Source organism: Ambystoma mexicanum, chromosome 8 (assembly GCF_040938575.1).
Source record: "Ambystoma mexicanum isolate Mex_15411 chromosome 8, UKY_AmexF1_1, whole genome shotgun sequence".
Taxonomy (NCBI): Eukaryota; Metazoa; Chordata; class Amphibia; order Caudata; family Ambystomatidae; genus Ambystoma; species Ambystoma mexicanum.
This window is the reverse complement of record NC_090929.1, coordinates 415,994,933-416,022,347: the sequence shown is the minus strand read 5'-3', so window position 1 is coordinate 416,022,347 and position 27,415 is coordinate 415,994,933. Positions and strand designations below refer to the sequence as shown.

General features: G+C 47.1%; 1 protein-coding gene across 3 annotated transcripts in view; it reads left to right on the top strand.

Annotated features, from left to right (window-relative positions):
- DISP3 (dispatched RND transporter family member 3) overlaps positions 1 to 27,415 on the top strand; it is a 355,755-nt gene that overhangs the window by 103,816 nt on the left and 224,524 nt on the right. For 2 of the 3 annotated variants that reach the window (XM_069609931.1, XM_069609929.1), the window contains exons 3-6: positions 14,482 to 15,418; positions 18,241 to 18,460; positions 19,383 to 19,519; positions 26,297 to 26,431. In XM_069609931.1, the coding sequence (XP_069466032.1) occupies positions 14,494 to 15,418; positions 18,241 to 18,460; positions 19,383 to 19,519; positions 26,297 to 26,431 (1,417 nt within the window). In that variant the 5' untranslated portion in view covers positions 14,482 to 14,493. The remainder of the gene's footprint in view (positions 1 to 14,481; positions 15,419 to 18,240; positions 18,461 to 19,382; positions 19,520 to 26,296; positions 26,432 to 27,415) is intronic. The other variant, XM_069609930.1, reaches the window with a different exon arrangement.

Genomic DNA, 27,415 nt, shown 5'->3' with positions numbered 1-27,415 from the left:
AGTTTTCTGATATTTTATTATAGAAGGTAGCTATTCAGGTGTGCTGTGACCGTTTAAAGATGTGCTCGATCCCTGGAAAGCTGTGGTACTCTGGTGAGCTCTCGTATCTCTTTTTCTGGGAAGAGAGGGTACTCAGGTGTGCTCTACCTCTGGAGAGGGATATCATTCAGGTGTACTCGATCGCTGGACATAGAGGTATTCAGTGTGCTCTATCTCTGATGATGTGTGTTCTTTCTCTGGAGAGGTGTGGTATTTGAGGGTGATCTGTCTCTGGGGAGGTGTGGTATTCTGGCTTGTGTCTTTTCTGAATCTGAAGAGGTATGTTATTCAGTTGTGCTTTGTCTCTGGATAGGTGAGCTCTATCTCCGGGGAGGTATGGTATACTGATGTGCCCTATCTCTGGAGAGCTGTGGAATTCTGGTGTGCTCTCTTTGAAGAGATCTTCTTTGTCTTTCGAGAGGGATGGTATTCAGGTGTGCTTTCTCTCTCAAGAGGTTTGGTGTTCAGTTGTGCCCTATCTCTGGAGAGGTGTGCTCTATCTATGGAGAGGGATGGTATACTGATGTGCCCTGTCTGCGCAGAACTTTGGAATTCTGGTGTGCTCTCTTTGAAGAGTTGTTCTCTGTCTCTCGAGAGGGATGGTTCTCAGGTGTGCTCTCTGGAGAGGTTTGGTATTCAGGTGTGCTCTATCTCTGGGGATGTGTATTCTATCTCCGGGGAGGTGTGGTATTTTGGTGTGCTTTTTTTCTGAAAACTTTACTGGTATCTTATTCAGGTGTGCTCTGTCTCTGGGGAGGTGTGCTCTATCTCTGGAGAGGGATGGTATACTGATGTGCCCTATCTCTGGAGAGCTGTGGAATTCTCTTGTGCTCGCTTTGAAGGGGTGTTTTCTGTCTCTCAAGAGGGATGGTATTCAGGTGTGCTTTCTCTCTGGAGAGGTTTGGTATTCAAGTGTGCTCTATCTCTGGAGAGGTGAGCTCTATATCTGGAAAGGGATGGTATACTGATGTGCCCTATCTCTGGAGAGCTGTGGAATTCTCGTGTGCTTTCTTTGAAGAGGTGTTCTCTGTCTCCCGAGAGGAATGGTATTCAGGTGTGCTGAATACCATTCCTCTCCAGATATAGAAAGAATACCAAACCTCTCCAGAGAGAGGTTTGGTATTCAGGTGTGCTCTATCTCTAGAGAGGTGTGGTCTATCTTTGGGGAGGTGTGATATTCTGGTGTACTTCTTTTCTGAATCTGATTTGGTATCTTATTCAGATGTGTTCTGTCTCTGGAGAGGTGTGCTCTATCTCTGGAAAGGGATGGTATACTGATGTGCCCTATCAGCAGAGAGCTGTGGAATTGTGGTGTGCTCGCTTTGAAGGGGTGTTCTCGGTCTCTCAAGAGGGATGGTATTCAGGTGTGCTTTCTCTCTGGAGAGGTTTGGTATTCAAGTGTGCTCTATCTCTGGAGAACTGAGCTCTATATCTGGAGAAGGATGGTATACTGATGTGCCCTATCTCTGGAGAGCTGTGGAATTCTCGTGTGCTCTCTTTGAAGAGGTGGTCTCTGTCTCCCGAGAGGAATGGTATTCAGGTGTGCTCTCTGGAGAGGTTTGGTATTGAGGTGTGTTATATCTCTAGAGAGGTGTGCTATATCTCTGGAAAGGGATGGTATACTGATGTGCCCTATCAGCAGAGAGCTGTGGTACTCTGGTGTGCTCCCTCTGAAAAGATGTTCCCTGTCTCTCTAGAGGGATGGCATTCAGGTGTGCTTTCTCTCTGCAGAGGTTTGGTATTCAGGTATGCTGTATTTCTGGACAGGTGTGCCCTATCTCTGGAGAGGTGAAAAATGCATGTGTTCTCTGTCGCTGCAGAGGTGTGCTTTTTAGGCATGCTGTATTTCTGAGAGGTGCAGTATTTGTGTGTACTCTTTCTCTGGAGAGGTGTGTCAGTCAGGTGGGAATCTCTATCTCTGCAGAGTTGTAGTATTCTGACATGCTCTGTCCCTGGAGAGGTGTGCTCTTCAGAAGTGTCCTCTCTCTGGAGAGGGATGGCATTCTGGTGTACTCTCTCTGGGGAGGTGTTCTCTGTCTAAGGAGACGTGTGGAATGCAGGTGTGCTCTACTGCTGGAGAGTTGTGCTCTTCAGTTGTGCTATATTTCTGGAGAGGTGTGATATTCAGGCTTGCTCTATCTCTGAAATGGTGTTCTGGTGTGCTCTATGTCTGGAGAGGTGTGATTTTCAGGGGTGCTCAATCTATGGAGATGCATAGTACCCATGTGTGTTCTATCACAGGAGAGGTGTGATATTCTGATATACTCTCTAGAAAGGTGTTTTCTGTCTTTGGAGAGGGATGGTATTCAGATGTGCTCTATCACTGGATAGGTGTGGTATTCAGGTGTGCTCTGTTTCTAGAGAGGGATAGTATTCTGGTATACTCTCTCTGTGGAGGTTTTTTCTGTCTCTGGAGAGGGATGGTATCCAGGTGTGCTCTACTGCTGGTGAGTTGTGGTATTCGGGTGTGCATTCTCTCTGGAGAGGTGTGGTATTCAGATGTCCTCTATCACTGGTGATGTGTGGTATTAAGGTGTGCTCGTTTTCTAGAGTGGGATGGTATTTTGGTATACTCTCAGGAGAGGCGTTTCCTGTCTCTGGAGAGGGACGGTATTCAGCTGTGCTCTACTTCTGAAGAGTTGAGGTATTCGGCTGTGCATTCTCTATCGAGAGGTTTGGTATTCAAGAGTGCTCAATCTCTGGAGAGGTGTGGTATTCATGTGTGCTCTGTTTCTAGAGAGGGATGGTATTCTGGTATACTTTCTCTGTAGAGGTTTTTTCTGTCTCTGGAGAGGGATGGTATCCAGGTGTGCTCTACTGCTGGTGAGTTGTGGTATTCGGGTGTGCATTCTCTATCGAGAGGTTTGGTATTCAAGAGTGCTCAATCTCTGGAGAGGTGTGGTATTCATGTGTGCTCTGTTTCTGGAGAGGGATGGTATTCTGGTATACTCTCTCTGTAGAGGTTTTTTCTGTCTCTGGAGAGGGATGGTATCCAGGTGTGCTCTACTGCTGGTGAGTTGTGGTATTCGGGTGTGCATTCTCTCTGGAGAGGTGTGGTATTCAGATGTCCTCTATCACTGGTGATGTGTGGTATTCAGGTGTGCTCGTTTTCTAGAGCGGGATGGCCTTTTGGTATACTCTCAGGAGAGGTGTTTCCTGTCTCTGGAGAGGGACGGTATTCAGGTGTGCTCTACTGCTGTAGAGTTGAGGTATTCGGCTGTGCATTCTCTTTCAAGAGGTTTGGTATTCAAGAGTGCTCAATCTCTGGAGAGGTGTGGTAGTCATGTGTGCTCTATCACTGGTGAAGTGTAGTATTTGGGTGTGCCTTCTCTGTAGAGGTGTGGTATTCAGGTGTACTCTGTCTCTGCAGGGGTGTGGAATTCCAGTGTGCTCTAACGCTGGAGAGTTGAGGTATTCAGGAGTGTTCCATCTCTGAAGAGGTGCGGTAGTCACGTTTGTTCTGTCTCTGGACAGGTGTGGCATTCTGGTGGGCTTCTGTACAGATGTGGAACCCTATCAAGTGTGATCGATCTCTGGTGGGGCAGGAGATGGGGCACCTGTTACAGCAGTGATGCAGCCCTAACCCTAAACCCTCAGGGGTCCTGCCCTTTAGACATGAACGCAGCTTGGCAACCGGACATTTACCCAGAACGAGTCCTGGCCAGACTATCTCTGTTCAGGGAGTTTCTTCTCTGGAGAGGTTTCCTTAAGATAGCAATGGTTTGTTTTTGGCTCTGTTGTTCATGTTGTTTCTGTATGCAAACAATTGACTTGGCGTTGCCACCTCTTAAACTCTATCTCAACATTAAACATAGCCTGTAAACTAAAAAACACATTCATGGTGGCTTCTGCTAAAACCAACACAAAAGAGCCGCCATATTATTTACAAGAAGCCAAGGTGAACCCATACAGTGAACAGCCTAGTTTCTAACATGTATCCTCCACGAGTAGAGTTAGCTTCCATCCATGCCAAGGGCTGAGCAGTACCAGATTGCCCCTTAGGCACACTGTGGTCATAGGAGCCCCAATGGCCCAGTGATAACAAAGCTGCAATTCCTTTAGATGTCTGTGTAAGTAAAAGGTTGTCAAAAAGCCCTGAATGATCCCACCCTCACATTTGGCCCCATGACAACTCGTGGAAAGGTTTGTTCTGTTTTTATCGCCTCCTGCCTTCTGTTTCAGAGCTCTACAAAGGCACAGGCTTGCCACCCATCAATGCTACATAGCAGTACAATGTAAGAGTAGATGAACCTGGGGTGCCCACTGAAATAAGCCCTCTAGGATTCAGTGTTCACTGGAGTAACACTTGACCTGCTTGCTCACATTGGTGGCAGATATACATGACACCATTATTTAGAATTAACCAGCTGGCTCTGATGATAACAGTATCAGAAGGTACCCCCCAAAGTCTTAGGGCCTTATTACAAGTATGGCGGTGCAGGAAATTGGCTGTAATTCTGTTACCGCTACTTTACCGTTGCACCACTGTAAAACTGGAGGTACATTTTCCACCTTACTGCCAAAAGTCAGTGGAATTACTGCAGCCGGATTACCACCGGCGGTGATTACTCCAAAATCCCCATGGAGTCATATGGGCACCAAAATGAGGAATTACACCACCCGACCAGAACATATAATTCCATGGTAAACACACTGTACCGAATGGTGGTAAATCTAATCAGGATTAGTGGTAATTCTGCAAATGTATCACCAATTAATCAACAAACTCATATGAAGTTCTTAGTGCCCAGAGACCAGAGAGACTTAATCCGACACCGTTTCCAAGGCAATCCAGTGTGTAACTCTGAGTGAGCACCTCCAATACCTACTCTTTGCATCTCATGGGATCCTCCAACCCTATCACGGGTTTGCCTTGTTCAATCTCTTTTTACAGGTACAAACTTTAGCCTTCTCAGTATATTCCCCCCTAGTAGCCAAAACCACAACACTTGGACACTAGTAATCATGACTTGACGCCTGCTATAATTCTTAATTAGTAAACAAAGTTCAGTGCTTCACACTAGAATGCAGTCCAACCAGGAGATGGATAAACCTCTACTTCGCTGACAGAGAGGAAGCAGCAAATATAGTAAGAGCACTAGACAGCATGCATTGGCTACAATATCCTATTTGCTAAATTAATAGTTTTTACACTGTGCCAGTCACCATCAAAGTGGCCTTGCAGTGCTGAGCCTTTTCCGTAAGAGTGGTGTACTATGCCCTAATCAGGGCTATTAAGACCTTAGACTGCAAAGGAATGGGAAAGGACATCAAAGGGGAGAATGGGCCAAGGTGGAGCAGATTCACAAAGGTAAGAGGGGGGAAGGTAGGGCTGGTGTTTGTGATAGTCTGCATGCCTGTAGCACCGGTCTAGAGTAACCAGAGCCTAACGCTGACCAGTAAAAGGGCACATTTTATGTTATGTTAAAGGTTCTTATACAGCGCACTGTCACCACCTGCATGGTCCCTTGGCGGTCTGGCAGATCTGTATGGCAAGAAGGTAAGGGGGTGTGAGTTAGTGGGACAGGGCGGGAGAAATAGCAATGGAGATGTGATGTGCTGTTGGCAGCTTCAGTTCGGTTTACACCATTCGCTGAGCGTTTTCAGTTGATAACCGTCATGTGCTGTTGTGCAAGGCTGCATGTGATCCGTTTTGTTGTTGCAGTGTGGTGAAGTTCATATGGTTTGTTGTGCTGTAGAGATGTGGTTGTGTTTAGTTCACAGTTTGAGAGGTGTACGTAGAAGGGTGAGTTATTTAGTAGGGTTGATTAGTGGTGGTACCCTGCCCTATCCCCACTGTTTTGATTGACTGCGGCCTGTGTCGCTTCCCCTGCCCTATATTCTGGTGTGCTACACTTGCCACTCTTATGTTGTGTGCAAACAAGTGGGTCCTCAATGGGCTATTCAGTGGGGGTACCTTTCCAGCCAGCGTTCAGACCAAGTGCTGCCCATACCCCTTCCCTCTTAGCTCACCCTGGTGTGCAGCAACCCCGCCCCCCCATGTGTCCCTCAAGCAAGATGCCTCTCCAGTTCGGGAAATGCATAATTTGCCTTTGTGGTTTTAGGTTTAAACCCATAAAACCTGGTAAAACCGCACACACGTTTGCTTATAATGAAAAGTGGTTAAAAGCCACTTTCCTGCTTGCTGGCTGTATTTTCTGTGTGCTTTGCATATGCTGCAAGTTAACTGGGAGAGGGTCTGGAGCAGCAGCCATGATCAAAGGAGCCTGTGGTGTGCCAAACCCAGCTTTTATGTACGTTTGTAAACCTCACACATCAGCATATCTGTAGGGAAGCCTGCCTCGGATGCTTTGAATTTCATTCCTGCACCTTTCCCATGTACCTTTCCCAGCCAGCCTTCCCGAAGCATTCTACCTACCTTCCACCAATCCCACATTCCACGCTGGACCTCGTGTGCTTTGAACAGCATTTTTTTTATTACAACAGCCCTACAATGGTCCTCATTATGAGTATGCCGGTCTGGAAAGAACTGTGCCGGTAAGCCTAGCGGCATCGTTGTTTCCGGACCGACACACTACGACTCTGCGGGCGGGTGCTGTCCCGCCTGCCAGAACGGCAGCCGCAGAGTTCCACAGAAGTACCGGCACTGTTGGTCCCCATTCCCATGGAGTCCTATGGGACTCCACGGGAATAAGGACTTACAAAATTAACGGCGATTGACTTCCCGGCCGCCGGGGTCAGAATACCCCAGTGTTACCGGGAAGTCAGGCGCCAGTAATTCATTACGGGTCGGGCTGCAACCTGCCGGTTTTACCGGCACGGTTACCGCCAGACTCGTAATGAGGCCCAATGTCTTTATCTTAAGTTTGAGGAAAGGCCCTAAATTGTGAAACTGCAGAATAATCTGCTGGCGACCAGCCTTTCCTCAAACTTGCGGTGACTACGATCATCGAGCTGTCTAAAGGTAATGAAGGGAACGAGGGCCAATTGCGAACTAATTACGATTGTGAAGCTAGTGCCAAATGAGAAGCTTTATTTTTAATAAAAGCTTTATTTTCTTGTGCATAAAATATTTGTTTCAAATACCTTTATATATCGTTTGCTGCTTCAACACCTCACACAGCAATAAAAGAAACTTTTGTTGTAGTCACTGGAAAAACACAGTTGCCTGTATTTTATTTTTAGCCAAACATGGAACAATAATGATAAATACAGATTGCACATTATTTTAAAGCACTAGAAAAACCCATGAGGGCAGTTTCTTACAATGTAAAGAGGTACTGTAATTAAGCTGTAGATGGCTGCATGATGGACCTGGGTTGTTCTCCAGCGCACCCTTGAAGCAGAGTATCGTTTGTTATCATAAATGATTGTATCCTAAAACATATTTTTTGTATTTTGTTTATAAGAAAATATTTTTCTAGCTAGTTTTCATTTAAGTGTTTTTGTTGTTACGATATCTAGGAGCTGTAGGAATAAGTATTGGGCTTTAGTTGCCATCGTCCTTTCTCTTAATTAGTTTGTGCCTAAGGGGACCTCTCCTGTAGCTCCTTTTTTGCCCCATTCTCCCTGTCTTGTGCTTCTACCTTCTTCATGTCTCACCACTTCCTTGTTTTTCCAGCCATCCTCCACTCACACACCTGAGTCTGAGGACACCCCGCCCCACCCCCTGGTTTTCTTCTTCATCTTCCTTTTGACTAATCTTACCCTCCTCCTCAGCTCTCCTCCTGACGGCCTGTAATACATTTCTCCTGCATTGTCACCTCCTCCCAGACCCACATGTTGCTCTCTGCAAATGTACGCCTGCTCCTTCCTCTGGTAGTGGGAGACTGGACTGCCAAGCAAGGGCCCGCCTGGGCCTGTAGTGACAGGTGTAGGCAATGAAGCAGGTGCCTTGTGGAGACTCTACAGAAATGGTTCTCTGTGCTGTGAAAGTGAACATGCATGAACCGTGGGGCACCTAGCTGTGCCTCGTACATGTCTCACTCACCCAGGTGCCGCCACTCTCCAGGTTCAGCATTAGACGCAGTGGCGATGCCTTATAGGAGCGAAGCGAAGGAGGCCATCAATGAAATAAAGGGGCCAACCTTAAATGTTCATAGCCACACAGAAGAACACATAGTTTAAAGACCAACCATAGAACGCACAGTACGGGGAGCATGCTGTGTACTTATGTAGAGTGATGTCTGTCAGTCACGCCTGCAGCCCGTGATGGTGCAACGCAAGACACCATTATCTGTAGACCAGACACCTGGTTTGCAACACAATACCCTCCATGGTCCTTGCAGAGCCATAACCGCTAGCAGTCCCAAGTACTGAACATCAAATCCCGCAGTGGACTTGCTTTCTAAAATAGGTTCAAGTCCTATCTGAGGACTACGTGTCCAAGAATGCACTCTTGTGGAAGTATATATACAGTTCTTAATGTGTGATAATACCATTTTATGACTGAACCTTAGGCGGTCTCTAAAGTCCCCGACAGTCTGCAGCCTTTCGACTGAAACCAAAAACTAAAGTGTGAACTAAATTAACAAATGAACCAAAATACCAGTGCACTTCATAAATCTGCAGGGTGCCCATGAGCTGCTTTGTCCGTAATGTGAGTCAGGTGCAATGGTGGATCCGTGCAAAAAGGACCCAGGCAGCTTAGGCCTTGCAGGGGCCACGACCTGACATGGCTGAGATCAGCTCCCCTCAGACCAGGGGGGGTCCCCAAAATGAGCAGATGGGATGACTTGACCAGAGGCTAGCAATGCCAATCACCACACCTTGGGTAGGGAGGCTCTCCAACACCCACTCCCTCCTTTCCTGTAGCTCTCTGGCCGGCTTCTCTTGGCCCTCTTCCTGCTCACACCTGCAAGGCTAAAAACCTCGGGGTCATCTTCCACTCCACACTCTCTTTCTCTCCTCACATCACTGACGGCAGGTTTTGGCAAGCCTGAGCTAAAACCCAGCCGGCACCAGTGGACTGGAAGAAGAGACTCAAGCGTCTACATTTTCTGCGAGCTCGTGGTTTATTTTGCAGTTTGTTTGATAAACCCCAATTTAGTGTAGGATATGTTAATACTTGAACTACTGGCATTTCAATGTTTTAGACAGTAACCATACAGCATCTGAAATCGTTATTTAACACGTTTATTCCGTGAATTGGAGCCCTGGATGCTTTTTCTAGAAAGCACTCATGCGTCAGCACACAGCAGAAAACATGTTTTTTGCTTAAAGGGGAAATAGATCTGTGACTCCTTACAGCTGGAGACTGTCACATAAGATACACTCCTTTCCCTCGCTGCCATGCAACTGTGCTGAGGACGGAAGACATCCCTCCGGGAAGCAATCCGCTGTATGTGCAACTCTGCAGAGCTGCCTGCCTCTTAATGGGGTGCCAGGTAGGGCATGGTTACTGTTAATCAGGCCAGTCTGCTCTGGACACATAAAGGATTGAACACAGCATGCACACAGCACACACAATCCCTCAGTAGAAATGACAAAGGGGCACTGTTAAAGCATAACAGTCTGGGTTACAGCACGGCAGATGACTCGTTCATGCATGCCCAGTGGTGAACATGATTGATGTGAGGAATTCTACGATCTGCACGGTGGGTGTGCGCTCACCTGGGCTTTTCTGAAATGTTATATGGAATTGAACGAGGGTAGGTCAACCTCAGGAAAATGTGTGTGGCTGATCTGCAAACATTTTCCTATGCTCACCGCACGACATACACATAGACCTGTGTACGCTGGGTGGACACAGCCTACGGCACAGTACTCCTTGTCACATTTAGTGACAATGTAACACCCAGGAGTACATCAAGGCATCTCAAAAGGGGGAGGGCAAAACATTCCCCCTGCCATGGACAGCCTAATTAATTAACTAAGGTTCCATGGATCCTTTGTTGGCTGGGCAGAATGGTGGCAGCAATTAAACATAATTAACATACTAATAGAGTATGCTTCAAACAGGCCCACATGGGACCTAGCTGCAGAGGCTAACGAAAGACAGGAAAACCCCCAAAAACCTTTGATACGCACTGTGTCAACCTGAAGCCAGCTCCCGCCCCTCAGTATCAAGGGCAGTGAAGTGTCATGTCTGGTACATGTGTTTACTGTAGGTAACCCCCACAGGGGGGCCCCATTCAGAGGGTAGGAGTATGTGATTTGATGAAGACAGAAAGTCTGTTCTCGTCACAACTTCAAGGGAGACCTGCCTTTAATCAGGAACCACAGAGAGCTCAAGTAACCAGAGAGACCCTTTGATCCACAACAGACAGGAAGATGGGTGGGACTTAGTAGTACATGTTTTCACCCCTTTCCCTTTCATGTTGCAAAGCACTCTGGTTATGAAACTCACGCACAATAGAAGATTGGTGGTGGGGACCCAGGATTGGTTCATTAAGGAAGGGTTGGCTTACACCAATCACTGGGGCCCAGTTGGCTTTAAAAGAGGATTGAGCCCCTCTTTTGGCAGATCATCTGAAGACTTTGCAAGGAGGCGTAGCAAGAATAACTCATTGGGACCCTGGCTGAAGGTACAGACTGCCTTACATCTTCCACCATCAAATGAAGGCTATGAACTCCAAGGGGGAAGCAAGATCCCTCCCCTAAACATCTCCATGTGAACAGAGGGAGATACTGAATCCAGAGGACCCTCCAGCAGCCCCAGAACCACTACCCAGCCATCACACAGCATGCCTTCTAGGTTCTACAAGCAAGCCTCCAAGGTGGGAAGTGCCAGAGAGTCTCTGAACCAAACCAAGGACAAGGTTGATGCCTACAACACTCTCCTCAGCTTTGGGCCATCCGCCTTAAAGGCGGACACAAACCCAGCGAGCAGCTAGGAGTAGTGCACCAACAGGCATCAACCAGTGTCCTGCTTAAAGGACATTTTCGAGCTCCTTGAACTGCAACCGGCTGCACCACTGACTGTTGTCACACCACAGTTGCTCACGCCATCCGAGACACCTCAACCAGTGCCTCAGACCCGCCAACCAGCACTTAGACAATGATTCCTGACCCCAAGCCACTATGTAGGCCAGCCTGCAGCTGTCCGTCCAACCTCATTCGCCGAACTGCCTGTTGCGTGATACCCACAGCTGTCTCCTGTTTGAACTCTGTTGCAGAAGCTGCAAAGCGCCCTGAAACCAACTGGACGCTGTCGAGCACTGAGGACTTCTACAAGTACAAGGTACATTATGGTTCTGTACCCCTGGTCCTTCTCCTAAGGCCCCTGTGACATTCTATGACCCATTGCTCCCCTTGTGTTGAAACCAAGCATCCTTGAACTGTTGAGATTAATTACTTTACCGACTACTCCCCTGTCAGTATCCAGAGTGCATCCCTTTTCCTTCTTGAAACTCTGTTCTCTGCATTTTGTTTACAGGGTGGGTTGTATTTTGTAGTGTGCTCGAACTGTCTGTTGAATAATAATAAAGTAAATGTTTTTATACAACTTTGACTGGACAGTCCCTTTTAACATTGGGTAATAATTGTATTGTTTTAGCTGTGTTGCAACTAACCAACGATCCACGACCTCGTTTGTTTGTTTTTTTGTGGAGATAAACCTGCTGTTCTGCCCACGTTACCAAAATTGGACAAGGAGGTTTATGATCTGTTCGGATCCCTTCTGGTGTACTAGAGGTGTGGGGCTGATTGATGGTTTAGAAACTGATATTCATCCCTGTGCCCAATGGTGCCCGGGAAGTTGATGTTACAATTGGTCACCGACCAACACTTCCTCATTGATAAACACATTTGCAAAGGAGCTTATGTACACGTGGACATTTTCCCTTCTCTACCCATTCTTGTGTTGTATGTGTGTTCACGTGCACTGCTAGACAGTTGATGACTTGCACTGTCAGATTTGGACTGATGTATGACCGTGCAGACATTGATCATTGCTCTAGCCAGCTTGTGTTGAGCTGTGTCGGGGCTCTCTCCAGCTACTGGCCTCTTCCCAGCTTTAGTCTGTCTGAATTTGCGACCCATGTGCACCCATTTGCACCACCAGCCTCTTGTTACACTGCTAGTCCTCTGTGAAGTCAAGTGTATTCCTCACAGTTTCTGATATCCAAACAGCAATTGGTGAGCCATGTGCCCGCCTACATGCGTTGCTAACTCCGCCCATTCTGGTGGTGTTGTGTGTAAGGTCACGTGCATTGTGGACATCCTGCTGAATGTGCCTACTACAGACAGCGCCTAGTGGTGTTGGGTGTAGGCATGGCTGACCTCCATCTGACTGCACTCAGTCTGGTGTTAACTGCTTAGTTAGCGCATGCCTGGCTTCCCTTTCGTAGCTCATCCTTGCCAACTGATGAAGTAGTTGAGCGCATGTGCATTGCTGACCTGTCATTGACTCTCTTCAGTCGGGTGTTGAGTAGTCTGCAAGTCTACTCACGCGCTTTGCTGACCAGGGGATTTTAACACAACATTTTTCTTTCATGCTTCGCTCAATTTACTCAATTTTCGACTGGCAAGTGACGCCCCAAACTTGTGTCATTCGGCTTTTTGTTCACTGTTCAGTCAAACAAAAGTAACAATTTAAGGTATGAAATCCTATGAAGCTACAGCAGTTCAACTAGCACTTCTCGTTACACAGGCATTTGGGAGAGTTGCACCCTCTCATCCGTCCGCTTACCATACTTACCGTCTCAAAGATACTCGACTGAGAAGCCCAAGTGATCGTTTTGATGAGAACAGAAAGTGTCTCTTTTCTTTCTGACGTTGTCTCTGGTTCTAGTGGAACCTCACATGAAAATGTGTAGTTGAGTGGTGTGGTGCAGGCGGCCATCTATCTGGTCACTAACGTCTTTGCTGATGCCGCGGGCTAGTAAATTAGGGGTTGGTTGGCAGCTTTGGTTAGGGTACGGGGCCTTAGAGTGTTAGTACTTCAAAGAAGAAGACAGAGGGGATATGGACGGGGTCACAGAGTCGGGTGGCCTTTTGTACCCCCACAGTCTGGTGAGTGTGGTCAAGTTGTTTTATTGAGTAGAGGGTGTTACGGCCTCTAGTATTGTGATGGAGAGGTTGTAAACACACGTAGTGCTAAACGAAATGTGCCAAAGCAATAGTGTGATGTGATCAGTGATATCTGGAAGTTGACAGACCACAGATCATTCGTTTAAGATTATGAATGAGGCATTGAGTTTTTGGGAGCTTGTGAGACATCTTGCTAAGGGCAATGGAGATGATAGAGCGCAGATGAGGTCTGAGTGCTGGGCCTTTTTGGTGCCAGAATGATTGGTATATGCAGTTCCAGCATTTTTTGGGGTCATTTGTGACCCTTACTATACTTTCCACGGAGTTGCTCTTTGCTGTGTTTGCTCAGTTGAGGATGCCTGAGCGATCTATAGCCATAGGGGTTCAAATAAGGGGCACGATCACCAGTGACCAATCACAGCACTCATAGCTCACATTGAGTGCTCGGTTTGCTGCACAGGCTAGTGAAAGTGAAATGGTGCCAGGATCATAAGCTTTCAATGAGTGCAAGAGTGAGGTACTGTTCTTCTTTTCTGGGAGCTGGGTTAGTGGATATGATAGGTTATTTATAACAGGCTTAATACCCGGAGGTTTCTAAGCACGGACTCAGGGATCGAACGTTGGCACTGAGCTATCCTCCCAAGACCTGGGATGGGGTAGCAGGTGACTATGTGATGTGTGTCCCATCTGACCTCATGTGATTTATTGCCCCCTTGCTAAGTCCACCCAGACCTATGTTAAAATCTCTTACAGTATCATCAGTTTTTCATAATTCTTTTAGATACCAGGCTACCTTGCATGATGTCCTCTGTATGCTCTATGCATTGCTAACCTCTCTATCTTCATTCAGTTTGGATTTGATTTCTCTCTAAGTTTTCTTGCATTGATTACCTCTTGTTTAATTTGCCAAACTCGATGTTGAATGTACTTGTTTACTGATCGCTTGAGGATTCATGACTGTCTGCTGTTAAGTCTTCTGTAAGTTCTCACGCATTGCTAACCTCTTGCTGACCCCGTTCAGTTTCATGTTTAGTTCTCTCTACTCTTGCTTGCACTGATGACCTCTTATGCCAGAACTGGTGTTGAATGAGCATATGGTTTCTCCATCTTTTGAGAACTTATCACTGTCTGTAATTAAGTCCTCTACAAGCTCACGTTCATTTCTAACCTCTTGCTGACTCCATTCAGTTTCATTTGTATTTATCTCTATGCGTGCTTACATTGATGACCTCTTGTTGTTTATGCTGGACTCGGTGTTGAACGTATATGCTTTTCTGATATTTTGATGGTTCATCCCTGTCTGGTGTTAAGCCCTATGATCTCATGCATTTCTAACCCTTTGCTGACTCTATTCAGTTTCATGCTTATTTCTCTCTATGCGTGCTTGCATTGATGACCTCTTGTTGAGAATGCCGAACTCGATGTTGAATGTACATGCTTTCCTGATCTCTTGAGGACTCATCCCTGAGCTCATGTGCCTAGCTGATGTTTCCTTCGCTCTTTTTCCAGCAGGGTTAGGAAATGGATACAGATGACGACCCTTTACTACACAGTGCCTGGGTTGATGAGGAAGAAGAGGAGGTGACCTTCAGAGTGTCAAAGAGGGGTAGCGGACATCGACTATGCAGGCCATGCCAGAGGAGTTTGAAACCTGCACAGGATGCTCTACCTGAACCTGGCTTCTGGAATGTGGTGGGTTGGGCCTTCACCAACCCATACTTTGCTGGCTTTATCCTTTTACTTGGTTGCTTAGTGCCTCTGCTTTTATCAGCGCTAATGTTTTTTGGATACCCCCCTCTTGATATTGATATATCCTACAACGCCTTTGAGATCCCAAACCATGAGTCTTCTCAACGCTTTGATGCATTCACCCTGGCCTTGAAGTCGCAGTTTGGTGCCTGGGGTCGGAACCGCAGGGAAGTGGCTGATTTCACCTCTGAAACTCTGCAACGCTTGATCACTGAGAAGCTACAGAAGAATTGCCTAAACATCTCTCGGTTGGGGAATTCTCCCCGTCCCAGACGCAGCCCACCCAACCCTGTGCCTTCTCCCAGCAGACTTCCCAATAGTTCAGCTTCCAACTACATAGCACGCCACACAAGAGGGACACAGAAATGGGAACACCCCGGTGTCTACATAAATGCCAACACACAGAGCCATGCCCATTGGCGTATTGAACTAATTTTTCTGGCGCAGGGGGATAGTGAGAAGAACATTTTCACCAGGGAGCGGCTTCAGACCATCCATCGAATTGAGAGAAAGATCATGGACCACCCACGCTTCCGGGAGTTCTGCTGGAAGCCGCATGAAGTTCTGAAGGACCTCCCGCTGGGAACCTACTCATACTGCTCACCCCCAAGCTCCCTCCTCACCTACTTCTACCCCACAGAGCGTGGTGGCAAGATCTACTATGATGGAATGGGGCAGGATCTAGCTGACATTCAGGGTATGCATGCCTGACTAGGAGTGAAGAAGGGAGGAATGGTTTGTGGCGGGACTCAGTGGGGTTCTTAAGATGTCACTGTGTGGGAGGTGGAAGGGACACATGGGACTAAACTGGAGGATGGAATCTTTAGGGGGTAATGAGAGGATATAACTAATGGGATGTTTAGGGGTAATATGGGTAAGGTGAAGGGAGGAATATATTGTTATGTGACTTCTGAGTTAAGTGAAACAAGGGAACATGGTTGTGGAATCCAATGGATGGGCGATAGATTGCAATGAAGAGAGGTGTAAGAGATGAGTGATGCATCATTTGAGTGACAAGTATTTAGGGGCAGTGATCAGAGGTGGTAGGCATAAGTCTGGGACTATCGGACTGACAAGTTATTTAGGGACAATGTGGGAAGGTTTAAGGGGTGAATTAAGGATCTCTGCACTGATAAAGTGAGTTCAGGTTCAATAAAAGAAGGGGACAAGGCTGAACGATGCATGTTCCTTCGAGGCCAGATGGATTCTCTGTTCAGGAGAGGTGAGGTACAGGATGAGTGTTATTTGTGTGTTTCTGGTATTTCCGACGCATATGGACAACACATGTCTGTACCAGTGATCTGTATTGTTGTGGACTTTGTACACATCTTCAGCTCTTGGTTGTTGCCGTCATCATGTGTGCCAGGGATCTGTGCTCTCCTTAGGGTCTCTGTTTCCATGTTCCTGCAGCTACAGGGTAAGATGCAGAGGTTTTTTTGATAGTACTCTTGTCTATGACCAGTCTTCATTATGCACAAGGCTTCTGTTTACCTGTTGATACACACAGTGGGCCTTATTACGAGTCCGGCGGTAGCTGTCCCAGAAAAACCGGCAGGCTGGCGCCAGACTTGTTGTGAATTACCGCTTCCGTGATTGGCGGAATCACCGGGGCATTACAACCACAGAGCCGGTGTTTCCATTTCCGTCGGCAGTTGGGTGGCGTTACTCCCACTAGGTCAGACCTGGCGGGAGGGACACCTCCCGCCTGCAGAACTCGTAATCTGCCGGTCCGGAAACAACGGTTGCGGCGGGTTTACCGCCACTGTTGTTTCCGGACAGGCAGACTTGTAATGAGGCCCAGTGTGTCTGTCAGTATTCTGAGATCTCTGATCTCCTGTTGGTACAGTCAGTGTATGTCTCTGGGCTTGAAGGTCTTAGAATGATCTGTGATTAACTGTTGGCAGTGTCACCATGTTTGGATCTAGAGCTGGAGATGGTCTATGTACAATGCCACATGCTCCCTGAAAGCGGAGGTTTTGCATGGGTCTCCAAGTGTTGCTTTGGTTGCAGCTCATCCCTTTTAGGGTTATTGACTATATAGGAAGCCACATGCCTACTGTTACTATAATCAATGGCATGAAATCTGAGGTTTCAGTGAAGTTTGCATCCCAATGATGTGCCTTCGGTGCCCTTTATGTTTTTCCGTGTAAAGGTTCTTGCATTTCTTGTGTGCAGAATGAGTGTGTGGCACTCAAGGCTCTGAGGCAGGTGCCGGGTCTCTGGTTCCCTGTCAGTATGGCCAGTGTATTTGGATCTGGAGGCCTCCCTAAAGAATCTTAATGTGGGAACATAGGTTTAAGTGTCTGTCGCAGGTGTTGAGTCTGCACAAGGTCTCGGATTCCATGTCAGTACAGTTAGTGTGTATGTTTTTGCCTGACCCCAGTTTCATAAGGTCTCTGATCCTCTGTTGGTAGAGTCCGAGCGTTTGGCACTAGAGGTTTGTCATTGGTCTCTGAATCCTATTGAGTTTGGCGTCCAAGTTTGATTGTGTCTCTTTGGTGTGAAGACTGTGCATAAGGTTCAGATTGTCTGTGTGTAGTCTACATGTGACGGTTGGATCTTTCAGTTTTTTCTAAAAAATCTTGCATCACTTCATAGTTTTGTCAGTGTTTGGACCTGCAGGATATTCTTGGGTGTAAGAGTTCTGAATTGGTTTTGCATCTCAGGGGCGTAGACTGGGTTAAGTGTCAAGAGTCACTGTGAGTAGGTATTCTGAGGTGTATGTAGGTGGCTCTCTGAGTTCCAGTTTGGCCATGCAAACAAATCTCAGGGATATGGAGTGGATACAAAAGCTTGTTTTCCCTGGTGGTTGGGTGAGTGGGCGTGAATTATGAAATATGTCTAGTGCACCCTAGTGCCTGTACCTCTACGGCAGTGGTCTGCAAGTTTTGGCGCTCCAGATGTTTTCGATTACAATTCCCATCATTCCTAGCCACCATGTTGAGGGATCATATGAATCATAGTCTGAAACATCTGTCGAGCCAAAGGTTGCAGACCCCTTCTCTCAGAGGGTAGAGTGTGTTCATGGCCTCTGAGTCCTTAGTGTGTGGTCAATGTTTGTCAATTCCAGCTCCTTTTTGACTCTGTTAGTCACTGCCTGCTCGCATCGGTACCTAGCAGGGATATGAGCTGTTTTCACCTCCTCGCCCTCGCAGTTGTTAAGGCCAATTTGCTCAGGAATTTCACTGTGGTCATAAAATCATGTTTTGATATCTAATCTTAGGCGTGTTGGGTGTCACAAGCTCCTGGGTACCCTGTCAGAGCTGGCCAATTGTCTGGTCTCTCAGTCCTATGTCAGTTTCCTAACATGGGCGTTCCTCTTGTATCTGACAGCCATAAGGACTTGAATTCACTACATATAGAGCCTGTGTGTCTCCCTGGGCTGTTTAGGTTCTAATTACATGTTGGTAGTGCCTCTTTGTTTGGATATAGAGGTTTAAAAGTGGTCTCTGAATCCCGGTGTGAAGTATGGATGAGTGTGTAGTTGACAGTTACTATTTCTCTTTGCTTTTGTCACAGGATCTCTAAAGCTGGCAATGACTCATCCTGAGTTTTATTGGTATGTGGATGAGGGACTTACAGCAGAGAACATGCAGAGCTCACTGCTGCGAAGTGAGATCCTCTTCGGAGCACCACTGCCTACTTACTATTCGCTGGAAGACCGCTGGGAGGAACAGCACAGGAAGTTCCAGGATTTTGTCGTTTCATATGTGGCTGTCCTGGCAAAGGAATCCACAAGGTGAGCACAGGCAGGGCACCCTCATAGGCCACACAGGCTGTGCAGGATATAGTAAGATTCCAAGACTAATACACAGGCTCCTATAAAGGAGCTACTTGGGCTATGCAGAATAAAGGGTCCTAATGGCCCTACAGGACACTGTGAGACATCAGAAAGATATTGGAAGCTGAAGTGAAAAGTCACGAAGACAATGAAAAATTAGATGAGGTGTCAACGGGCCCATGGGAGACAAAGTAAACGGTCTTCAGGACCATGAATGAAGGTGTGTGAGGTTAAATAAGGTGAACAATTACCAATAGTATGTCAGACACGGTCACCAGGACTAGTAAATGATACTGTGAAAGGCCACTATTCCTATGAATACCAAGTCATGGAGCCACCAGAAAATAAATGGTAGTCAAGGTGGGGAGCAGTGAGGCGAGGGGTCAGCATAACTTGTTAGGGCCTTTAGATCCTTATCCAGTGCATGGGCAAGAGATGGATCTGGGCTTATCGCAGAGCCTATAAACAGCGAAGTTGGTGCAAATATATATTGCAAGCATTTGGGGCCCTTAAACTGTGCTTGCAATGACCTTACCTGAATGTCTTCCGGTTTAGCCTTTCAAGTGTGCTCTCAATTGGAGATAATCTCTCGCTGCTGAGGTCAAACTTTTGGTTTAACACCATCATGCCGGAAGAGAGAACTGAGCTTGCTTAAGATTGTTCCACAGATATTCCATAAAATAAGGCAAGGGATGTTCCTGTCAATCCAATCGCTCCATGAAATGGCTTGGATGGACTGTGGAGGGTGGGGGGCTCTGTGAAATATCCATGCACAGAGGCTGCTGGGCCAGACGTCTTCCTCTACACTGTGGAAGGAGTGTGTGTCCAGTTGCTAGTTCTCAGAGCAATGTGATAACCAAGAGCAATCTCTTTCCTGCAGTAAAGTCCAAGTGCTGTATGGTGGCACAGATCTCTTCGACTATGAGGTGAGGAGAACCTTCAGCAACGACATGTCTCTGGCCTTCATCAGCAGCAGCTGCATCGCCGTGCTGGTCTATGTACTCACCTCGTGCTCAGGTGCGTTAACGGAATGAATGTGTAAAGCGTTGTCTGGGAGTGCATGGGACCCATCCTATGGTGCTGCGCACCAGACTACCGTCCAGAGGGAAATCCTCGGGTGTATAATCACACCATTAGTTCCTAGGCAGGAAATTGGGCTAATGATGATAATACCAGATTTTGTTAGACATCGGTTCTTGCCAGATAGGTTCAACTTTTAAGTGCTGTAATATATAGCTGTTGTTATTACCAGTGCTGGGAATGGGCTGGAAAAAGTCAGAGCTGCGCTGCAGCAGAGCATTTATTTCTGGAGCTCCACTCTGTCCCCCAGACCAAGGGGCTAGCACATTGATATTGATATTGACATTGCTATTGATATTTTATTTGTATCGCGCTCGTATATAAGTGTTTCAGATCGCAACGAGACAAGGGAAGGGAACAAGGGAGAACAAAACTTCGATCTTACTAGGCCCAGTGACATTGAGAATGTGCAAGTGCATGGGAAAGGGGAAAGTGCATGGGAGGTGGGGAGAAAGTGGAAAGTGCTGAGCAAAGAAATTAAAATAAAGAATAAATAAATAATAAAAGCAACAAACAGTGGTAGTGCAGCCAGCAAGCGGCAGGTGCAAGGTTTAAGGCAACATGCAGGGTGTCTCTGATAAGTGCAGAAAAAGGGGGGTGGTGGGGTTGTAGGGTTACATATACGGACCCCAGTGCAATAGATTGGCAGCAGGCAGTGCAGGTGGGTGGCAGGGTAAGCAGGTACCTGGGCCCGAAGGTCAGAGGGTAATCAGGTGTACAATGCTGAGACAGAACAGATCAGCAGGGGAGAAGAGGAACGAAGGCAGAAGCAGAGTGGAAGGTGTTGAGGTGCTTCCGGAACCAGAAATGGTTCTCCAAGTTTCAGAGTGGCAGGGAGGCTGTTCCAGAGGGAGGCCCCAGCCAAAGGCAGACATCTACCCCCAGCTTGTTTCTTTGAAAAATGACTGGCCCTGAGGGAGTTAGAGATGGAGGAGCAAAGAGCTCAGGAGGGAAGGTATTTGCAGAGGGACAGCGGAAGGTATTTTGGCCCCAGGCCCCAGAAAGCCTTGTGGACAATGCAAAGGGTCTTGAAATTAATCCTTGCAGCCACAGGGAGCAAGTGGAGAGATTTCAGGGCTGGAGAGATACGGTCCCAGGGCTTGAGGCCACGGACAAGTCTCAGAATCCTGTTCTGGACAGGTTGCAAAAGGCGGAGAGTAGAGGCAGGTAGATTTTAAAAGAGGCTGCTGCAATAATCCTACCTAGAGAGAACCACTGCTTGAGACACAGTGAGCTTCTGGGTGAAGGAGCGGAACGTCAGAATACCTCTGAGGAGGTGCAGTAGGAAGTTTGTCTTTTGAGAGATATCAGAGATGTGGGCAGAGAAGGAAAGTGTGAAGTCAAAGATGACCCTGAGGTTCTTAGCCTCTTAGGTGTGGGTATCTGGAGGGCCAAGGGAGGCCGGCCAGACAGTGACAGGAAATGAGGCTGTAGGTGTGCTGATGAGGAGGATCTCTGTCTTGCTGGCATTCAGGCAGAGATCGTTGGAGGCACACCAATCCTGAATGGCAAATAGGCAATCAGATACGTCTTTGCCAGGTCCTTCGCCTTCACCAGCAGCCTGCTTTCAGAAGACTCGGCATGGAACGTGGCCTAGTTTTCTGAAAGCAGCTTAGTCATCGAAGCGCAAGTTGCTCACTCCTGCTATAACTCCACAGACCGCCTAATCTTCCTGTGCAGATTTTCCAGCTGAGCTCTCGACATCTTTCAGAGGGTCAGGCCCCCATGATTGTGTGTTTTAAGGTGCCCTGTGCTAGCTGCCTCCATCTTGTGGTGGGCTGTTTGTGGGGGGAATTTTCTGAGTGCCCCAGGGTATTTTCAGTTGCAGAGCTTGATCTTACCTTCTACCGTGAAGCAAATTGATCTGCTGCAGTAGCAGCGACCGCACCAACTCCTGAAGACAAGTTCCAGGGCCATTTCTTAGCTATATGGTACCCAGGGAAAACCACCTGAAGTGCGCCCCGACATGTTTACAGCTCCCTTCGATAGGGCAAAGTCCAGCGCACAATAACTCCCTACCCCTGGTTTAAATGTTTACCACTCTTTTCCTCCTGTCCTCCTGTTTCTCTTCCTGTCACATACATCACCCATCACTCACTCCATATCTCCTCGCTTTTTTTGAGACCGCCCCTATGCCCTCCTTGCTCCTCGCTGTACATATTTCCACCGCCTTTTTCTCCTTCTCAACCTACAGCCCACTTTTTTGTATTGGCTTTCTACTATGCCTTCTCACATTCGCAGTTTTCTGACCTTCTTTCTCTCTATTTCTTTTTCTTTATTCTACTGTCCCTTCCTTTGGGATTTCGTTCAAGCCCCTGGTTTGCTCGTATCCACCTCTTCTTCTGCTTTATTTCTTCAGTGACACTTGTCTCTCAATCTCTCTCTCCATCTCTCTCTCTCTCGTCTCATTCCTTGTCTTTTTCTTTCAAACCCTTTCTTTTTTTCCGCTATTTGTTTCTTTTCTTTCATTCTCTCAATTTTCGTCCACTTTATTCTGTTTTCATTTCATTTGCTTTTCCTTCTCATCTCTAACCTCCTCCTTTGTGTCTTTCGACCCATGTTTCTCCCACTAACCTCCTTCTGCCCCCAGCCCAATATCACCACCCCTCGCCGTTTTCATTTCTCTGTTTCTTTTTTCTGACATTATCTTCCCCATTTGGCTTCTAGCTCCACCTCAGTCCACCCCACTCAGCCCGACAAGTGTCTCCTTGTGACTGCCCTAGAATATGTGACCACAAATGTATCCAACGTGGTTTGCATCTATTAGTTGTCAGTGACAGTAGCAGGTATTTCTGATGAAGAGATGGCAGCTCGATCACAATGATGCAAACCTAGTGTATGGCACTAGTTTGTACTGGTGATGTGAACACTAGAACTGCGGGACTGCCACACTTTCAGATGAGTATATCTGGTGCCCTGCTGCGTGTGACTTGGTCACCTCGGGACAATGCCCCACCGTCCCTGGTTTGGGATTCGAGTGGAGGTTTGGAAACTGTCAATTCATGCTAGACACTGTGTGGATGTCAAGAAAGAGTTCTCTCAAAAAGGTTTATGGGATCTTGTATGTTTCAGCATAGATAGGTGTTTATTAGGATTCGCCAACAAGTGTATCAACCATAGTGGCTTCTTGATTCGAATGTTCCCGGTCGATCGCAAAGTAGTGCGATCAACCGGGAAGACTCGAATCAAGAAGCCAACAGGCTTGACATCAACCGCCAAGTGGATTACCCACCTTAACATAGCGGCCCTCGCCTTGCTGATCTTGAGGCGTATTACCAGCCCTACCTAACCCATATTGCCTTGAAAATGACTTCTATGGTCGAAACACGTGTCGGCGAATCCTAATAAACACCTATCTATGTTCAAACATACAAGATCCTGTAAACCTTTTTGAGAGAACTCTCTCCTAACATACACAAAGTGTCTAGCGTAAATGTGACAGGTCCCAAACCACAACTAGTGTATTACACTGCCCTTTTGTGGATGAAGAGGCAGACATACAACCCACCAACATTGGACCTCAGTGGCAGGTCTAAGGGGAGAATAGCTAGTGGGGCCCACAGGGATATGTTGGGGAGGCTGCAATCCTGTCCTTTCATTCCAAGATGGATCACTTAGTGATGGGAGACCTTTGGAGCAGCCATCAGAGAGGTGAACATTGTCTCGTCAGTGGGAACCAGCTCCAGTCAGCCTTCTGGCCTGGGTCAGCTTTGCAGGGCAGTGGAGGTGGGCTCACTGGCACAATTGCCACTCCTGTGTGCCAGTGTAGTGTGTCTCGATTGAGAGAGTGAATAATCACACCAGGCGGGGTGTAGACTCGCAGCTCACCTGCACTTGCAGAGGGGGTGTTGCTGCTGGCTTCTGGTTCTGATTCTTGACAGTGTGGGATGGCTGAGTACGCTCCTTAGAGATTGCAGCCACAGGGCTCTCAGCTGATACGCCTCAGATAAGCAGGTGATAGATTTTGGGTCTGAAGCATTCTGGTGTGGTCAGTTTCTTGACCAGGCAGGCAAACACAGGCCCTTGGAGTCCAGATAGGCATGAACCTAGCTGACCGTGCTGGGGAGGAAGGGAGTGCCAGAGCCAAGTTTCACAGTGAAATATTCCTCCTCTGAAGTCTTAGTAGTCTCTCCAGCAATCCTCAAAGGTACTGACTTGCAGTACCTGTAGGAGGCTGGGGCTGGGATCGAGACAAACCTCAAATCACCAATGTGTATTATTTTAAATTCGAGTGTGCCAGTCACTGAGGTCCATTGTGGTTCCTTCATATCTTTGTGGGCAAAAACACAAGACGTGTTTTGATTGGACCAAGTCTGTGTTTTCACCCAAGAAACATAGGAAGGTTTGAATATAAGAAAAACAACCTCCCTGATCACCGTAAGATCCAGCATGCGTTCTATGTAGGGTGCTGGATACGGCTTTTGGGGGTAAATGGATTCTCATGGGTTGGCAGAAGGCATCACCCCTGGTTACAGCCACCAGAGCTGCCCTCCAAAAAGTTATAAACAGACACCAACATAAACTAGGCAGCCACCACACAGCCCACCAGGGAAGGCACTCCACTGCAATAGGTTTTGTTAACCCCACCTGGAGAAGCCCAGGGCTTCTAGGAGGCACATACGGTACTGGCTCCCCTTTGGGTCTAGGAGGAGGAGATGCCACAAGTAAAAGAAAGGAACGAGGTGAACACAATGGGTACAAACCTGAAAAGCTGCAGGGGAGCAGCAAGCTACTGACAGCTTAGTACTTTAGGTCTCACTAATGACTGGAGCATCTGTATAATGCGCATGGGGTGCATGGCTGGTGCATTGTTTCTTAACACTGAGGCGGACGTTGGGAACAGCTCTACAAGGAGATCATTGAGCTACCATTAGAGAGTCCTAAATATTGAGTAATGGGGGTATTGATGGGTGCATTTCACCTGAGCTAGGAATTGGGGTATAGGAAAGGTGCACCTCTAAATTACTAGGCAATGGGATCTCTGAAGGGGCATCACTACACATATGGGCATTGCAGCAATATGTATGATAAGAGCTCCTGCACAGATCCAGGCACTGTGTGGTGTGACGGGGCATTGATAGAGTGTTGGTCAATGGGGTGCATGATTGGAACATCTCTGTAAGATGGGCATTTGAGTACATGGCAAGAGCACCTCTACAGAGCTGAGCGCTGAGGTCCATGGTGGGGGCATTACTATAGTGATAGACATTTGACTATACAGAGAGAGCACCTCTACAGAGCTGAGCGCTGAGGTCCATGGTGGGGCATCACTATAGTGATAGACATTTGACTATATGGAGAGAGCACCTCTACAGAGATGCGCGTTGAGGTCCATGGCGGGGGCATTACTATAGTGATAGACATTTGACTATACAGAGAGAGCACCTCTACAGAGCTGAGCGCTGAGGTCCATGGTGGGGGCATCTCTATAGAGATAGACATTTGACTATATGGAGAGAGCACCTCTACAGAGCTGAGTGTTGAGGTCCATGGTGGGGGCATCACTATAGTGATAGACATTTGACTATATGGAGAGAGCCCCTCTACAGAACTGCGCGTTGAGGTCCATGGCGGGGGCATTACTCTAGTGATAGACATTTAACTATACAGAGAGAGCACCTCTACAGAGCTGAGCGCTGAAGTCCATGGTGGGGGCATCTCTATAGAGGTAGGCATTTGACTATACAGAGAGAGCACATCTACAGAGCTGAGCGTTGAGGTCCATGGTGGGGGCAGATCTATAGAGATAGACATTTGAGTATATCGAGAGAGCACCTCAACAGAGCTGAGCGTTGAGGTCCATGGTGGAGGCATCACTATAGTGATAGACATTTGATTATGTAGAGAGAACACCTCTACAGAGTTGGGTGTTGAGGTCCATGGTGGGGGCATTACTATAGTGATAGACATTTGATTATATGGAGAGAGCACACCTACAGAGCTGAGCGTTGAGGTCCATGGTGGGAGCATCACTATAGTGATAGACATTTGACTATGCAGAGAGAACACCTCTACAGAGCTGAGTGTTGAGGTCCATGGTGGGGGCATTACTATAGTGATAGACATTTGAGTATATGAAGAGAGCAGACCTACAGAGCTGAGCGTTGAGTTCCATGGTGCGGGCATCACTATAGTGATAGACATTTGACTACATGGAGAGAGCACCTCTACAGAGCTGAGCATTGGTGCATGGTGGGGGCATCTCTATATAGATGGGCATTGAGGTGTATGTTGCAAGGACATTGCTGGTCATAATGTGAGATTATCTACAGTGCTAAAGAGGGGAAAGTATATCAGGCTTCACTTCAGAATGAAACTTTATGATATGTTGAGTGAAGCTCTTTAAGGTCAAACAGTGGGCAGCACCTTATTGCTCCTTTCCAATTGGTCTGGTGTACTACCAGCTTGTGAGGTTCTATCCTAATCAGGTGCTTGTTTCATTTCTGTAGGGATTGCAGGATTTCATGTTTGCCATCTGCTTTATTGTGTGTGATTGACAGTCTGTCCTCACTTGTATCTTTCACTGTCTATTGGTGCAATTTACTGTCCATCCGTATCCGTGACTTCCTGCCTCTGCAATGGCCTGAGTCGGTCATTACTTATCTTTGGTCACCTGTCTGTTGTCTTGACAATCTTTCCCCCTGTATCACTTCCCCCTCCGTAAGTGTGGGATCACAGACTGACCCTTGGATGTCTATACTTCTCTCATGGCAGTGTTCCTGTCCTTCTTCGGCATTGCCAGCATTGGCTTGAGCTGCCTCGTCGCCCTTTTCCTCTATCATGTGGTGTTCGGTATCCAGTACCTCGGAATCCTCAATGGGGTGGCTGCGTTTGTCATGGTCGGCATAGGTAAGTCATCAGGATCTACTGATACATCCCCAGGTGAGAAACATGGACCTTTAGACTAAGTACACTTCTTTTTCCCATGCACTTGTTTTCTTCTTCCAGAGATGGACTGGCCCACAGAGAAGTAGAGAACATCTGAAATCCTCCCAATTTCTCTGCAGGCCTGTCTGTCTCTGTCCTCACAAAGCTCATCAACAGACGTGCGCTCAGTCCCTCAATGATCTCTACACAAAGTATGTTTTTTATATGATAAACACATCAGAGTGACATCATACTATGAGGCAATAGTGAAAAAACCTATTAAGGGTCGGGATTGGTTAAGGGAGACATCTAAGTATACTTTTCTATAGGAGCTAGGATTGTTATTGGTTGGTTGTTATCAGGTGAACAACATATGCCTACCTCTAAAAACATGTAATTTCAGAAACATTAGATACACAGTTTCTCATTGGTCTTTAAACTATAAGGTCTTTCGCTATATGGACTAATACAGTTGGTTGGCTTGTGCCATGTCTGGAACATTCGGTTCATTTAGTAGCACGTAAGCCCAGACCCAGGTGCAGGGAGATAGGACATGAGACTACCCCACCACCCAATCAGCCTAGCATCTCTCATCGCCCATGCCTTGTGCCATGAAATTGTTTTTGTACTTGGCATTGCAGAGTATCCTTGTCTCTGAGAATGCACGGGCGAGAGGGCACACTCCATCGTGTCTGGAACTTCAAGTTCAAACTCTATTTACATCCTTGGCTCACGTGACAGGAGACCATGATTTGGTCCATTTTGCAGCTTTTAAATGCTCTAAATGAATTAAAGTTTGTCATCCTTTGTGCTCTATCTTGCACCTTAATGTGATAACATTAATCCTCTGAATACTTGTTCTTCAGAATCGATAGCTGACCTTGCTTCTTGAATCTTGACTCCAGGCCAGGCAGCCTCATCATGCAGCTTCATGAGTCTATTATTCTTTCTGCGACACAGTTTTCC